The sequence below is a fragment of the Anolis sagrei genome, chromosome 5, assembly GCF_037176765.1.
Source record: "Anolis sagrei isolate rAnoSag1 chromosome 5, rAnoSag1.mat, whole genome shotgun sequence".
Lineage (NCBI taxonomy): Eukaryota > Metazoa > Chordata > Lepidosauria > Squamata > Dactyloidae > Anolis > Anolis sagrei.
The window spans coordinates 186980212-186996480 of NC_090025.1; the positions used below are offsets into that span (position 1 = coordinate 186980212).

The 16269-nt window shown below is 40.8% G+C and overlaps 1 protein-coding gene across 7 annotated transcripts in view; it reads left to right on the forward strand.

Moving 5' to 3' along the window:
• USP6NL (USP6 N-terminal like) overlaps window positions 1-16269 on the forward strand; it is a 166903-nt gene that overhangs the window by 25953 nt on the left and 124681 nt on the right. For 5 of the 7 annotated variants that reach the window (XM_060776515.2, XM_060776517.2, XM_060776518.2 and 2 more), the window contains exon 3: window positions 3502-3537. The exons of 1 other annotated variant lie outside the window; for it this stretch is intronic. In XM_060776515.2, coding sequence (XP_060632498.2) covers window positions 3513-3537 — 25 coding nt within the window. In that variant the 5' untranslated portion in view covers window positions 3502-3512. Of the gene's footprint in view, window positions 1-3501; window positions 3538-9209; window positions 9438-16269 lie in introns of those variants that run through there. One more of the 7 variants, XM_060776513.2, reaches the window with a different exon arrangement.

Genomic DNA, 16269 nt, shown 5'->3' on the forward strand with positions numbered 1-16269 from the left:
CTTCTGAGTGTATCTGAATAGGTCTCGCTCTGTGGCTTGACTTAAGGCAAGGGTGAGCATTTTCCCCTATCTAATATCAAATTCCTTCAGAATTATTATATTAAAGGGGTTTCATGCAGACTATGATCAAGTAGACTCACCTTCCTTTCTACTCCCACCTTATTCTCAAGCTATGAAGGGAGGAATGGATTGTTCTTCTGTAGGCTTGAATCTATCATTTGTCAATGGGTTTGCAAACAGGCTGAGGTCCCGAACGAAGTTCACTTCTTTTGTAAGACAGATTGTCATGAATTTGTCTCTTTTGGGTTGTGGCCTCCTTCTTTCTGGATGTCAGAGAAGGTCAAGAGATGCCTAACAGTGTCATTTTAGCTTTACTGGATCTACATTGACTTTGTACAACTGTTGCAGCTTTTCTGAGGAAAAGAAGTAGAGAAAGGCACCTGTCTAGCAGTGCTTGTACATTTGATGCTACTTCTCTTCTCTGCATGGTAGCAAATCATCCAGCATTTGATTAATTGCTACACAATTGGCTGTATTTTGGAGACATTTAAATTGCCTCTGCAGCTGTGTCTGAGGGCAGAGACCAGCTTGAAGCTTGGCTGGAGGAAATCAATGGGTTGCTTTGGCTAGCATGTCTATTCTACAGAGCAAGAGGAGGAAAAAGTGCAATATGTCCTCTTCTTATAGAATCATAGAATCATAGAATCAAAGAGTTGGAAGAGACCTCATGGGCCATCCAGTCCAACTCCCTGCCAAGAAGCAGGAATATTGCATTCAAATCACCCCTGACAGATGGCCATCTAGCCCCTGTTTAAAAGCTTCCAAAGAAGGAGCCTCCACCACACTCCGGGGCAGAGAGTTCCACTGCTGAACGGCTCTCACAGTCAGGAAGTTCTTCCTCATGTTCAGATGGAATCTCCTCTCTTGTAGTTTGAAGCCATTGTTCCGCGTCCTAGTCTCCAAGGAAGCAGAAAACAAGCTTGCTCCCTCCTTCTTGTGGCTTCCTCTCACATATTTATACATGGCTATCATATCTCCTCTCAGCCTTCTCTTCTTCAGGCTAAACATGCCCAGCTCCTTAAGCCGCTCCTCATAGGGCTTGTTCTCCAGACCCTTGATCATTTTAGTCGCCCTCCTCTGGACACATTCTTGAATTGTAGTGTCCAGAATTGGACACAATATTCCAGGTGTGGTCTAACTAGAGCAAAATAGAGAGGCAGCATTACTTCCCTAGATCTAGACACTATGCTCCTATTAATGCAGGCCAAAATCCCATTGGCTTTTTTTTGCCGCTACATCACATTGTTGGCTCATGTTTAACTTGTCCACGAGGACTCCAAGGACTCACACGTACTGCTCTCGAGCCAGGCATCCCCCATTCTATATCTTTGCATTTCGTTTTTCCTGCCAAAGTGGAAAAGGGCAGGAAGGAGTTCTTGTTCTAGCTTCACTCAGCTTTGGAAGTGTTCGCTAGAGAGTAAAAAAGATACCCTGCATAGGTGTGGCATGGTAGTTTGTGGATTCTTCTCCTGGGGATTTTCATGTAGAAAGTGCTAAGCACCTATTCACTAATAGATACTTTGAATATTTTGTAAGGGTGAGGGAAAAGCCTGCTATACACACAGATATCGTTTAAATATCACTTGGTATTGGTGCGGCAACATAGCTAAACCAATGATAAAGGCATTAGATGGTTTTGCCTCTTTTTTCACAGTAGTATTTTGTTTTGTGGTTTGAAAGCAAAATAATTGGTACACACCCTTTTCATAGCACCATGGGTTTCTAACTATATAAGCATCTAACGTTCACTGCAACATAGGGATGGTGGGTGTTTTGGTGGCATTTGTGCTGTTCATGGATAAAATATGTAGCACAATTCATTCATGCTTTGTATACATAGCTTTCTTCAGATTTCCTTTTTTGCTTTGACATCTCATCTGATGCTGTTCAACCTCAGTTCCACGCACCACCATTCACTCCAGAGGAATTGTGTCATATCTCACATGGATGGGAAGGAAATATCTTTGTTTGTATTTTTGTATGAATTCATCAGTCTCATAACCATCAAGGCTGTAGTTCTGAGACTGATGAATTCATGTGCCTGTGTACATTCTATTATCTGCATGCAGAAGATGTGCGAAGGAAAAAAAAAGACTTCATGTAATGTTTAGGAGCTCATGCTATGATAGAAAGACAAATCTTGTATAGAACCAGTTCCTTCAGTTTCTAGTATGGGATGGTTTGGTCTGTTCAAGTGAATTGCTTTGACTTCAAACAGAAATTATATATGCTGAAATGCAGTACTACCCCTGTATCCATTGGACTGGTATCTGTGGTTTCATTAGTCTATGTCTGATAAAATATGTCCTCTCTACGCATTTTTAAGGTCCTCTAGCACAATTTGTAGTGATCTGGCCAAAGAAGATAGACGCTTTTGAACTGTGGTGTTGGAGGAAATTTTTGAGAGTGCCTTGGACTACAAGAAGATCAAACCAGTTCATATTCCAGGAAATAAACCTCAATTGCTTGTTGGAGGGAAGGATATTAAAGGCAAAGATGAAGTACTTTGGCCACATCATGAGAAGACTGGAAAGCTTGGAGAAGAGAATGATGCTGGGGAAAATGGAAGGAAAAAGGAAGAGGGCCAACCAAGAACAAGATGGATGGATGTCATCCTTGAAGTGACCGGCTTGACCTTGAAAGAGCTGGGGGTGGCAGCGGCCAACAGGGAGCTCTGGCTGGTCCATGAGGTTACAAAGAGTCGGAAATGACTGAACCAATAAATAACACAAGCACAACCCTGTGGCATTCTTGGGCCAGAATTTCAATAAGATTTGCTATTATCTCCAGTTTTGCATATCCTCGCAAAGTTTAGGAATGCATCCCTCACAGATGTGGGAGTCGTACTGTATTTCCATGTTTAAAGGCTGATTGCGTTCATGCAGCACCTTTTCTTTGAAATATTATACATTAGTTCTTTGTTGTCCTCCCAGTTCTAATTGACTGACTGCTTTCTTCAGGCTGGCTGTATTCAGAGAAGACTTGTTAGTGTTCCTGTTTCAAAATCTCACAAAATATGGAACAATTATTTTATGATTTTCCAGATGTAAGGAATGCAGAATAGAAGGTTTGTTACGATGCCTTCCAAGACATAAAGCCAGTGCTGCAAGCATTAGGAACAGATGCCCATTGAGCAGTGGGCTTGAGTAGCAGGTTTTTGGCTCTGTCTTAAGTCATAAATGTCTTGCCTTCTGGCAATAGTTTCCATAAAAAGCTGTTTTCTTCCCAAAGAACAGCTAATTCTAATTACGCTAATGGAGACATTTTTGATCTTGACTGATGACAGCTGAGTAATGAGAATTGTGGTCAGTTTCTTATGCTTCAGGCTATTGAACATAGGAGTACTTAAAAGTATAGTAGTTTATTGGTATCTTGAGTGGCTTCATAGAGTTATTTTAAGCTCCCGTTAATCTCAGGGTCTTTTTTTCTTCTTCTATTTAGGTTAAAGAAAGATGTTCATTCTCAACTTCATCAGAGGTATGTTCATATTTAGTGCAGTGATTTAGCACTTAGTCTTAGTTAATGTTAGCCTATCAGAAGAACTGAACAAAAATCACAGTTTATTTATTTATTTATTTATTATTTAAACTTATATGCCACCACTCCCCTGGGGCTCGGAGCGGCTTACAAGAATAGCTAAAATCTAACAAAATTTAAAAGCAATTTAAAACAATTTAGAAACAACAATATCAAACATTAAAAGCCTGTCGAAACAAGTATGTCTTACATGCCATGCGGAAAGCTGGTAAGTCCCGCAAGGCACGGACTTCAGGTGGCAGAGTATTCCAGATTGATGGCGCCACTGCTGTGAAGGCTCTGCGTCTGGTTGCTGTTAGACCCAAGGTCTTGACACTGGGGACTTCCAATAGATCTTGGTCCTCAGAACGGAGGGATCTCTGGGGTTGGTAGGGGGTGAGGCGGTCCCTCAGATACATCGGCCCCAGACCATGCAAGGCCTTAAAGGTGAGTACCATCACTTTGAAAGTGATCCGGTGCTCAATTGGTAACCAATGCAGCTGTAGTAAGATTGGAGTTATGTGACATCTCATCGGAATTCCCGCAAGAAGCTGAACAGCTGCGTTTTGTACCAACTTGAGCTTCCGGATCACCGACAGAGGAAGGCCAATGTAGAGGGCGTTACAGACAGGTAGGGGCCAGCTGTCTAGCCTGCCGCAGATGAAAGAAGGCGGTTCTGCTAACGGTGGAGACCTGGGCCTCCATCATCAGCAGAGGGTCCCAAAGGACTCCCAGACTCTTTACCAATGATGACGGGCGTAGCGCCTCGCCATCCAGGGTAGGCAGCTGGATTTCCCCACTGCTTGGTCAACCCAGCCATAGGATCTCCATCTTTGCTGGATTCACCCTCAACCTGCTGGCATGCAGCCATCCAGTAACGGCCTCGAGGCACTGATGGAAACAATTGGGTACAGAGTCCGGTCGGCCTTCCATCTTCAGCACCAGCTGAGTGTCATCGGCGTACTGATAACACTCAAGCCGAAAACCTTGAACCAGCTGAGCAAGTGGTCGCATATAGATGTTAAATAACAGAGGGGAGAGAATGTTGTCTCACTTCTGGGACAGAAAAGATTTTTAGCCTTTGTAAGTACGGAGTCTTCAAGGTGTGGTGATTATATTCTATTTAGGCTTTGAAAATTACAGCAGGAGTAAGAGCGGTGGTTACTCATTGTAGGGATTTTGACCCTGTTTGGTAAAGTGCCAGCACATAGTTTTCAATTGTATGAATGACACCTTAAGTTCAACTGTCTTTCCTTTGCTTGACAAGCGATTAGCCTTTCCTTTCTTGGTTTTGAAAGCTATAAAATGGACAAATCACCATTTGTTATAGTTTCTTTTCTTTTTAAAGCTTCTTACCGTTTGTTCATGTGTCCTTATAAATTATAATTAGCACATATAACATACAAAGACAAAATGTTAAGGAATCATGCAATATAGAGGAAGGAGCAAAACTAAGATGGATCTAAACCATGTTTTGAAATTGCGTCTGAATTGGATCTGTGTTAATAACTTTTGGCATAAAACTGAGCTTTGAAAAGAGTAGACTGTGACTAGGTGAATATAAACATAGGAATGAATGTTCTATAAGTCTTCTGTTTCTTTTTTTGTTTGGTTTCCACAGAAAAGCTTAATAAAAATGCTTTGTACAGTAGGGATATAGCATACAGGTGGGTCACTATATGCTAACCAAAAATTCAGTTCTTGTGGGTTTTTTCGGGCTATATGGCCATGTTCTAGAGGCATTTCTCCTGACGTTTCGCCTGCATCTATGGCAGGCTTCCTCAGAGGTCTGCTGAGGAAGCCTGCCATAGATGCAGGCAAAACGTCAGGAGAAATGCCTCTAGAACATGGCCATATAGCCCGAAAAAACCCACAAGAACTGAGTGATTCCGGCCATGAAAGCCTTCGACAATACATTAACCAAAAATTGGTTTTATGGATCTCAGCTAACACTTCAAGCTGTAAGTGCCTGTAACTACCACATTTTTGGAGATCTCAACTAGCGTTAGCCCTTTGTAGTTTTTGGCTTAGAGTTCCAGTAAAATTGCATTTAACAGCACACTCTAATCTTCGAAAACTATTTTCCTTGAATGCAGCCCGTTCGACTGTGGAGCATTCTCAGTTTCTCTTGTGTGCTCCTGTATTGTTTATTCGCACTCTGACAGGTGTTTTTGTCTGCTAATACCTCATATATGTTTCAAGGAAAATTACCAGTGGTGGAGCACTTAAATAGGAGAAAATAGAGCCAAACCGATACTGTGTGTTTTGTGTTCTCCACTGGTAACTGAAAAGAAATTACTGTACTTCCCTGGCTAGTTTTAACTCCTCTCCCCTTTGTTGACTTGTTTAAAAAAACACACACACAATACTCTCAACATTGTTAGCAACAGCATCCATGGAAAACTGATCATAGATTGTTTTGTGATGCTGCCCTTTTCCAGCAAGCTGGAGCACCAGCATGCTATAAAGCTATTGTGTGATTCTGCAAAGCTTGGGTCTGAATGTGCCTAAATTATTCATCACTTTGTTTATCATGAATACTAATGTAGCTTTGCTTTTAGCTCATGCTGATCCTTTCACTCATTTTTTATGTTTGTCACAAGCAGTGCCTTTAGGTAGCATGTCCCTAGTTTTCCGTGGGTTGCTTTCATATTAGAAATTCCTTTCTTTTTTGCTGCCTTACTAATCCTTGCTAACTATGATCAAAGGAAGTCGCCTCATTTGCGTAACTATGAGACTCAAGTCTTCTGGTTAATCTAGCTCAATGTTAGTTCATGGCTGGCAGGAGCTCTCTGGGATTTCAAACAGGATGTGCAAGTTTGAATCTGGGACCTTTCACATGCAAAGAATGCGATGAAGAGGGAGACTAGAGCTGCAGAGAAAGAGGGCAGGGATGAACACTTTCTGTTTCTCAAACCCAAATATCAGCTGTACTCTTGGGGCTTGCTCTGGTTCTGCATTTGGATCGTATCCTGCAGAGTTATGACAAGCCTCCTGGGTCTCTTCTCTCATACTTTGAGATATGTGACATTCATGGTGTCTAAGAATACTCTTAAGTGCCACGAAAGAGGAAAAGCAAAGCAACCCTCTGGAAACATTGACTACTAGAAGGACAGATGTTTCCCTACCTTTACAGGGGGGTTCAACAGCCTGCTCTTTGGGCAAGGTGAGAATGAGATCCTGGCAGCAATACAAGTTTGGTTGGCCAATAAAGCTGTTGAAAACCAGTACTGGAATAGTGGTTTGAATGTTGGATTGGGAATTTTGGGAGACGAGGGTTCATATAGCCTTTCAGCAATTGAAACCTTCTAGGTGACTTTGGGCAAGGCACACTTATTTCATCCTTTGAGAACGGTAATGGCAAATGCCCTCTGAACAAACCTTGCCACAAAACCCTCATGATACAGTCACCTTAAGGTTTCCAAACAATTCAAAGTCACAACGCTGCAGTAAGAAGACGATTTACGATTTCCTAGCTCAATTGTATATGCATGGATGGGAAGTAGCTTTCTCTGTAGTGATGCCACTCAAAATCAGACTTTTTGGTGTTGGTTGTGTGTATAAGTGAATGAGTAGAAAAATGAAGTAGCATTAATACTGCTGTGTTGTGTTTATGGCTGGTGGTTTTATCTCAGAGTTGTTGGTTTTTTCGTAGTATGCCATTGACTTCTTACATGGTCCCTCTTTCAGTATTTTTCAGCTGGTCCCCCATTCCCCTTTGTCCAGCCATAAAAGGTTAGAAATGAAGTCATTCAGAACTTCTTAATCACTTCTGGTTTTGTTTTGCATTTATTTGGGCTTATTTGATTCCAGGAGATTTGGGAACTTCCTTTGAGGTTTCAAAACAAAGCGTAGAACGATGTGGGGGCACATTCTTCATACCTGATTTAAAGGTACATGAGCTTCTAGACACTGCAGCTGTTTAAAAGTACAGGCAGTCCCCGAGTTACAAACATCTGACTTACAAACGACTTATAGTTAAGAATACGAGTGAGACAATAGGAAGTGAGAGAAATGTACCCTTAGGAAAGGATATTCACTCATGGAAGAGTCATCATGGGGAAAAGGTGTCTCTACTAAAGCTTTCTCAGCCATCCTTGTTTCCTCAACAAGATGATTTTTTTCAAAATCCAATTATTACAAGGGCAGAAAGTGAGGTGAGATCTTCTGAAGCGTGGACAGCAAAACAGAGACCACAGGAGTATTAACCCTTCCTTATGGTATCCAGCATATATAATGTAGATAGATAGATAGATAGATAGATAGAGTTCCAGCCCAGCTTACTTGTCCAAATGTATCTCCCTCTATGATCCCCCTACCTTCGCAGGTGTATCTGATGGGGACGAGGGACAGGGCCTTCTCAGAGATGGCCCCCTGTCTGTGGAACACACTCCCTAACGAAATCAGGTCAGCCCCCTCTCTCCTATCCTTCAGGAAGAAATTGAAATCATGGCTGTGGGACCAAGCTTTCGAACCGCAGTCGCAGCAGTAATAATTATAAAGGAATCATGTGATTGACAATGGATGGATTTTGAATTATGTCTCTGGACTTGGACTTAGACTTGTCTCTTTTAAATGGTCTTTTAAACTGATGATGATGTTTTATTTAATGTTTAACTTTGTTTTTATTATTGTTGTTGGCATGTAATGGTTGCCGGTTGTAAGCCGCCCTGAGTTCCCCTCCGAGGGTGAGAAGGACGGGATATAAATGTCTGAAATAAATAAATATTTGGCTGGAGTTACACATAAAATGTACTTGTTCTGATTTACATATGTGCAGAACCTATCTTGGGTTATTGTAGGTTTTTTCAGGCTATATGACCATGGTCTAGAGGCATTCTCTCCTGACGTTTCGCCTGCATCTACAGCAAGCATCCTCAGAGGTAGTGAGGTGTATCTTGTTTGTAACTTGGGGACTGCCTGTATCTGGCTTTATTTTTTTTCTTAAAAAGAAACAAATTAGCTTTATTTTTATGGGGTCTTGTAAGTGCCTCTAATGTTAAGTCTTTTTCAGCTACTCCCATAAGTAGGTGTCATGGATGATCACTGTATGTTTTGTATAATGTTCTGGAGCATTTAATTTCTTGCATTCAGTCTTTAAAATTACCTGACAGAAGCAATAGCAAACCTTCAGCTCAGTGTAAGTTCTGTTCCCCTTGTGGCAAGTCCAAGTATAATGTCTGAGATACTCCGAAGATTTTCAGCATGAGTGTGCTTGTACGCAGGAGTCTCAGAGGCAGGTGTGCATGAAGGCAAATAAGAGGGAACTAATGGGCTGTAATTGTGATAATCAGAGAACATTCTTGATTTTACTGCAGTACTGCTAAGGAGTTGGAAATCCACTAAGCTGGGCTTTGGGAGTATTTCGTTTTGGCTTTTTTTGGGAGACTTCATCCACACTTTATGGATGAAACCTTCAAGGCTCTTATTGTACTGTGCACAAGTTCTATCAATAGATATGCCATCACCTGTTGGCACAAGTCTTGATTGAAAAGGGGCCATGCCGACATCTGGCTCGCATAATAAGATGCTTTATGGAGTTGCAATAAGGAATGCCCAGCTGGCACTGCTTTTGAACCCCTGTGCCGGAGCCACTTTTGAATCACCACCTCTCGCTGTACCATTGTCAGGCGCCCAAAGCGTCTGCCCGGAAAGGTAACGGGAGTTCCTGCTGTGTGGCTCTTGCTCCGGCAGACTTGAAGCGGACGGACGCAGTAATGATCTGTAGGGATGAAACCTGTTGGCATTCCAGAGGAGCAGCTGGTGGCTTTGATCTTGCTAACTAGCAATGATTCAAGTCTTGCAGATTGTGAAAGAGCTGGTGTCACCAGCGCGGCGTAGAACAGAAACTGCAAAGAAAGGTAGGAAAAGCCCTGAAACATTCATCCGTAGCCGTTTGAGTAATCTGTTCCTGCTTGAGTGTTAAGCTCGAGTGATTGCCTGCAGCTATTCAATCTTTATTTTAAGTTTGCATTTTGGGAAACTGACATTGAGCTGTGACAGCCTTGCTTTGAGCAGTGATACATTCTGCGTGTTCAGCACCCATCCTAAAGGGAATTCTCATCACTTTCCGAAACTGAAGGTAGAATGTTAACATATGTAGTGGATGCTTTATTTTGAGGACCATATGCTCTTTTTTGTTTTCCCTTCCAGCTGAAATTTTTTTTGCTGTCTGTGTAACTGTGTTACAATTATTTTGGTATACGAGAATATCTTGCAGAAATCTTCTAACTAGATTGCAATAGATGAAAGAGACTTGCTATTGGTACTTTGTCAGGAATGCAAGCTTTGAAAGCCCCATGTGCATTCATTTTCTTGTTAAAGTGGATTTTATATATACATCATGCTCAATTTAAGATTATACCTCGTAAAGGTATGTTGCTAGAACGTATTCCCTATATCCCATTATGCTAGTTGTGATATTTTGATGTAATTCCATTTTGTGTTTATCCCCCTTAAAATGTAAAATTCTTACAAAACACTTACCCTTGGGAACTTGGTGGAAATACTCAACATATCCAGCTTCTAAAGTTAGGCAATTATTTTATAGGTGTATGAATTTTAATGTTGTGTTCCGAGGTGGATCCCTGAAATTATTAAGGAGCATATGAAACCTAAACCGTAGGTTCAAATGGGCCACAAAACTGCAGTGAATATGCCTCATATCAGATTCTTGCCCCTTGTTTATAATGATAAGCTCTATTGGATTCAGCAAAATTAATTTCTTAGCACGTATGCCTGTGTTTGCTAACTTAAAATACCAGTTTGCATAAATTAGTCAGTCTGTAAACACTAAATAGTTTGAGCTGCCTCTGTTCAAATTTTCTTGGGTTTTTGATAGTTCATGATATCATAAAACGGATGATGTGTTTAAGCTCTATATTAAGCATTTGCATTTTTGAATTTAGATCTGTAGTTCTGCATTATAGATGTGACAGAAGGATACTGTGAGTGAGTTTGTCAGTTGGTGTTTTGCCTGTAATGCAACTTGAGCATGTGTTGATAGAAAAAGTGGGAATATTGGCTGTTGAGATTATTAGTCTGCTGCCACCCTGTCACTGAATCACAAGAAAACTTGTCTTGTTTATTTTCATGGGGAAAAAAACCAGGATTTCAGCAGTCTCAGTTGGTTAAGTTTAAGATATGAACTGAATGTATTGTATTTCAGAAATATAGAATATGGAGACATTCCAGACAGAAATATGAATTTTAAAGGCCATTCATGTCATTGTGAGAGTGACTCAAAAGCATATGCTAAACTCTATTAAAATTAATGGGTTTTCTATATTGATATGGATTTATTTGAATTATAACTTGTCTTAAGTTCACATGAATATTTAGAGATTGTAGTGCTGAACCATGGCATCTGACTGCATTATGTACTGTGTGTATGAGATATTTTTATTGCTTCATAGAATCATAGAGTGGGGAGAAACTACAAGGGCCAACCTGTCAATCAGAAAAATTAGTGCAACCATCTACATGTTGTTTTATTGCAGTTTTTAGCATTCATGACCACTGGCTTTGTTGGCTAAGACTGATGGGAGTTGCAACCTTGTATATAGGAGCAGCACTGACTACTCCAGCATTTCTGGGATGTACGGATCACCTCCCTTTACTGAGACATACTTTAGAGCCTTCAGCTCTCTCTGTACTCTCTGGAGATCACAAAACCAATTTTAACTGGGCCAGCTTTTGTTATTGACTGTTAACCTGCAATCAGGTTTCAGGCAACCAAAATGGGTTAGCTGCCACTGCTTTCTAACTACAGAGCTGTGGTATTCTCAAGTAACTTGGGAAAGAAATGGTTTGTGAAGTGTGAAACAGTTATTCAGAATTCCATTGGAATGTTCTATTTTATTGGTATGTTTCAAGCCAATACTTTGGTCTTGTAAAAATGGCAGTTACAGTCAATTAAAAGAAATGATGATGGAAAGAAGGAACATAGTGTCTAGATCTAGGGAAGTAATGCAACCCCTCTATTCTGCTTTGGTTAGACCACACCTGGAATATTGTGTACAATTCTGGGCACCACAATTCAAGAGAGATATTGCCAAGCTGGAATGTGTCCAGAGGAGGGCGACTAAAATGATCAAGGGTCTGGAAAACAAGCCCTATGAGGAGTGACTTAAGGAGCTGGGCATGTTTAGCCTGAAGAAGAGAAGGCTGAGAGGAGATATGATAGCCATGTATAAATATGTGAGAGGAAGCCATAGGGAGGAGGGAGCAAGCTTGTTTTCTGCTTCCTTGGAGACTAGGACGAGGAACATTGGCTTCAAACTACAAGAAAGGAGATTCCATCTGAACATGAGGAAGAACTTCTTGACTGTGATAGCCGTTCAGCAGTGGAACTCTCTGCCCCAGAGTGTGGTGGAGGCTCCTTCTTTGGAAGCTTTTAAACAGAGGCTGGATGGCCATCTGTCAGGGGTGATTTGAATGCAATATTCCTGCTTCTTGGCAGGGGGTTGGACTGGATGGCCCATGAGGTCTCTTCCAATTGTTTGATTCTATGATTCTTTGATTCTATGGGCCTCTCTGGATGCTTATAGAGTTTTAATGCACTCTTAAGGGGAGATATGGTCTTCAAATAATCTGGAGCCAAGGTGTACAGGGCTTTATAGGTCAAACCAGCACTTTGAATTATGCCTGGAAATACATTGGCAGGCAGTGGAGTTGTAACAAAGGAGTTAAGCAATTTGACTTTAGTTCATTGGACCAATTGGGGTTTCTGAATACTCTTCAAGGGCATCCCTATGTAAAGTACATTATAATAATCCAAATGGGATGGAACGAAAGCCTATGTCGTCATGCCCATATTTGTCCTCTCCAAGGACAGTTGCTGAATGTACTAAGCTTGGTCGGAATAGGGCAATATGGAGCTAAAAGTCCTTGTGTTTTCCTAGTTTATGGATGCCATGAACTGGTGGAAGATCCTTTGTACAAGACTTGGATGAACATATGAGTGGTTTATCCTATCAGACTGATAGAGCTTCCAAAACTACATTGAAATATCGGCATGGGTAGAGAATGAGATGGCTGTGCTACTTGCAGGAATCCTGGAGCTATAGTCCATAAGGAAAAATGTCTTGAGTTGTGAGCAGAGGTGAACTAAAGGACAGCCCCATTACCCATTCAGGCTGGATTTACCCTGAAATATAAAGCAGTTCGAATTGCATTATATGGTCAGTGTAGACTCATATAATATAGTTTAACTTCATTGAACTACCTGATTTGAGTCTAATGACCGTATAATGCAGTTTCAAACTTCATAATATTGCTGTGTAGCTCCAGCCTCAGGAAAGGATGTTAGGACCTTGCTGAAATGTTCTAGCTAATCAGCTTTAACCACTACATTTAATTCTTAATTTTTCACTTCTCTATGACTGCTCCAACACAATTTGAAAGGAAAGCTATTAGAAGTGAAGTAAACACTGCTTAGAGATTCAGTATTTATCAGAGCTGTAATTGAATTTGACCTTGGGCAGATTCTGTATGTCAAGGCAATATTGTGCAGAATGAGTCAGTCTCGTTAACTGTTATTTCATGGAAGGAGGAAAATATTATAAATTATGTTTTCTTAAGAATTACAGTACAAAATGTGAATTGAATTGCTTATTGCAGATGTGGTATTGATGACTTTAAAAAAGAGTTGTTGTTATTTGGATGTGCGGCTTCCCCACTTTGGTCTCCTGCTGGTTTTTGCTGCGTTTTTCAAGCGCATATGCTACATACTTATTGTTGGGAGTATGGTTTGAGCATGTTAGAGGAAAGATGGGATATAAATTCAATTAATGATTATGAGATTCCTGTAATGGCATTGGTATTATATAAAATCTGAGAGTGATTTATAGTAGAAACAAAATGTTATCTCAATGATGATCATTGCCATGTAGTCAGTCTCCGTCATGGCATCTGTTTTCCATTACCTTACTGCACATAGCAATGTTTTTTTTTTCCCCCAGACATCTCAAGTATTATTAGAACACCTTGCTGTAGAGAGCCCAGTGGTTTGAGTGTTGGACGTATAACACTAGAGTTCAGGGTTCAAATCCCTGGTTGGGCATTGAAACACACGAGACATCGAGCAAGTCAAACTCTCAGCCTCAGAGCAGATTATAGCAAGAACACCCCCACAATAGGATCATTTTAGGGTCACCATAAGTCAAAAATAACTCTAAGGCCAAAAGACCAAAATCCCTGGATCTAAAGATCCACACTGCTTATATTATGAGAACTGAATGAGTGTTGTATATGTGTTACACAAGGAGAAACATTCTTATACTATACTTCATGTTGTCCCTCTCCTTTCATCCAATTTTGCAAACAGTTTATGGTGACAGGATTAAGTTGGTGCCTGTTCAGAAGAAGAGGAAGGAAGGAAGGAAGGAGGGAGGGCGGGAGGGCAGGCAGGCAGACTCAATTGACTCTGTACCATTCTGCATCTGAACATGAGGAAGAACTTCCTGACTGTGAGAGCCGTTCAGCAGTGGAACTCTCTGCCCCGGAGTGTGGGGAGGTTCCTTCTTTGGAAGCTTTTACATAGAGGCTGGATGGCCATCTGCCAGGGGTGATTTGAATGCAATATCTCTGCTTCTTGGCAGCGGGTTGGACTGGATGGCCCATGAGGTCTCTTCCAACTCTTTGATTCTATGATTCTATGATTTGAGATGTTTGAAGGGGCTCTCTGAATCATGGCCAATGTGCAAGTACTGAAATAGTGTGGAGAAAGTCAAGCCATGGATTAACAAAACTTTTTGTGCCTTCCTCAGGCTTCCTTGGAACTACCATTCCTCCCAAAACTCAGTAGACATTCCTGGAAACTTTGAGGAGCAACAGATGGGTGGGCTTTTCTTTCCACTTTTGGGTTGGGAATACAATATTAATTGGTCTTACTTGTCTCCACATTGATTATGGTGAACCTTTTACAGATTTTACTTGGAAATTAATATTCAATGGGTTGCCATTGCCTTAGTCTGAAATACAGCCTACATCGCCCGGTATTCCCTAGTGGTCTCCTTTCAAAGTGCCAATCAGACTTGACATTGCTTAACTTCCCTGATCAGACAAGACTTAGTGCCTTCAAACTATTTAGGCAGCCTGGAAAATATGGCACGGGAATACTCAAATAACTGAAAAGTATACTGCTTTGTAAATATGCTTGTGGCCTATAGGTATGGAAGACAGAAATTTCGCCAGCATTGCAAATGCTTAAGGATATACCTGTTTGCTCTAACATTGTCAATATTTTTCCCGGAGTTAGAAATGTATGGTGTACTTATTTGTTTCCTTGTAGGGCTTGAGAATGGATGCACCTCCTTTGTTTAATTAAGTGGATTTAGGCTGCTATTTAAGCAACTTGGTCATATGCAAATTAAAACAAATGCCTTCGTTTATTGAAAGACTACATTAAAGTGGTACATTAAAGACTTCACAAATTAATTATGGCATAAACTTTCACACATTGCGGTCCACTTCATCATCAGCATTATTTACTTTCTTAAACTACAGATACAAAGACACAGGTATCCAAAGTGTGCGTGTGTTTATGAGGTATTTCAAACACTAAGGTCACCCTCCACTTCTGTGTTTATCCATGTGTTACACAGTTTAATAACTGAAGCATTTGATAAAATGGACTGTAACCAACAAAGGCAGATGACACAACGCTTTGTAATATAAAGTTCTAAAAAGCCATTTCTCTGAAAGTAAATTCATTGCGAGAGCTTGTTCTTAATTAATCTTTCTTTAATTTTAATAGCAACAGATAGCATTTAATAAGGGTGTTTTTGCTATTAATACAGTATCAGTTCTTTCGCAGGGAACATAAATTTTATGTTGCTAAGCAGTTCAGTTTTTATAAGGGCAGTAAAGGAAAGGTTGCTACTGTACATCTTAACTGCTTGTATTTCATTCCTTTTTGCTAGTAAGTGGTAACGAGCCATATCTCACTTTTAAAGCAAACATTTGGCAGGTAGGAGGATTGGTTACTAGCATCTTGAGTGAAAGGATAGCCTTGGAGTAAACTGCTGCCAGTTGGAATGGGAAGTACTGATTTGATGGATTGCTTTGGCATGATGTTATTGTTTATGCCTTCAGGTTGTTTCCGACTTAACAACAGCCCTAGGGAGGGCCATTCATTGGGTTTTCTTACAAGATTTGTTCAAAGTGGTTTGCCTTTGCCTTTCTCTAGGGCTGAGACTGTATTTGTTTATGTATTTATTTACAGTATTTATATTCCGCCCTTCTCACCCCGCAGGGGACTCAGGGTGGATTAAAATGCACATATACATGGCAAACATTCAATGTCCTAGACATACAACATATATAGACAAACACAGAGGCAATTTAACATTCCAGCTTTCCAGCTTCAGGAGGGTATGCTCGATTCCAGCCACAGGGGGAGCTGCTCCTTCACCATCCAGTTGTGACACTGAGTCCTTGATGGAGTACTTCCTCATTCTTACACAGGCTGCTGGAAGGTTTTTTTTTATGGTGTCGTAAAATAGTTAAATTAGCCTCCCTGCATAAAGCGGTATCTAAATTTCCTACTTGACAAATGCAACTGTATTTTGGGCTGCATATTTATTTATTTACTAGTGGTCCCCTGCCAGGCGTTGCTGTGGCCCAGTCTGGTGATCTGGAAAATAGAGTAATGAGAAAGTGATGGCTTCTAATGTATGTAATTTCTTTTTG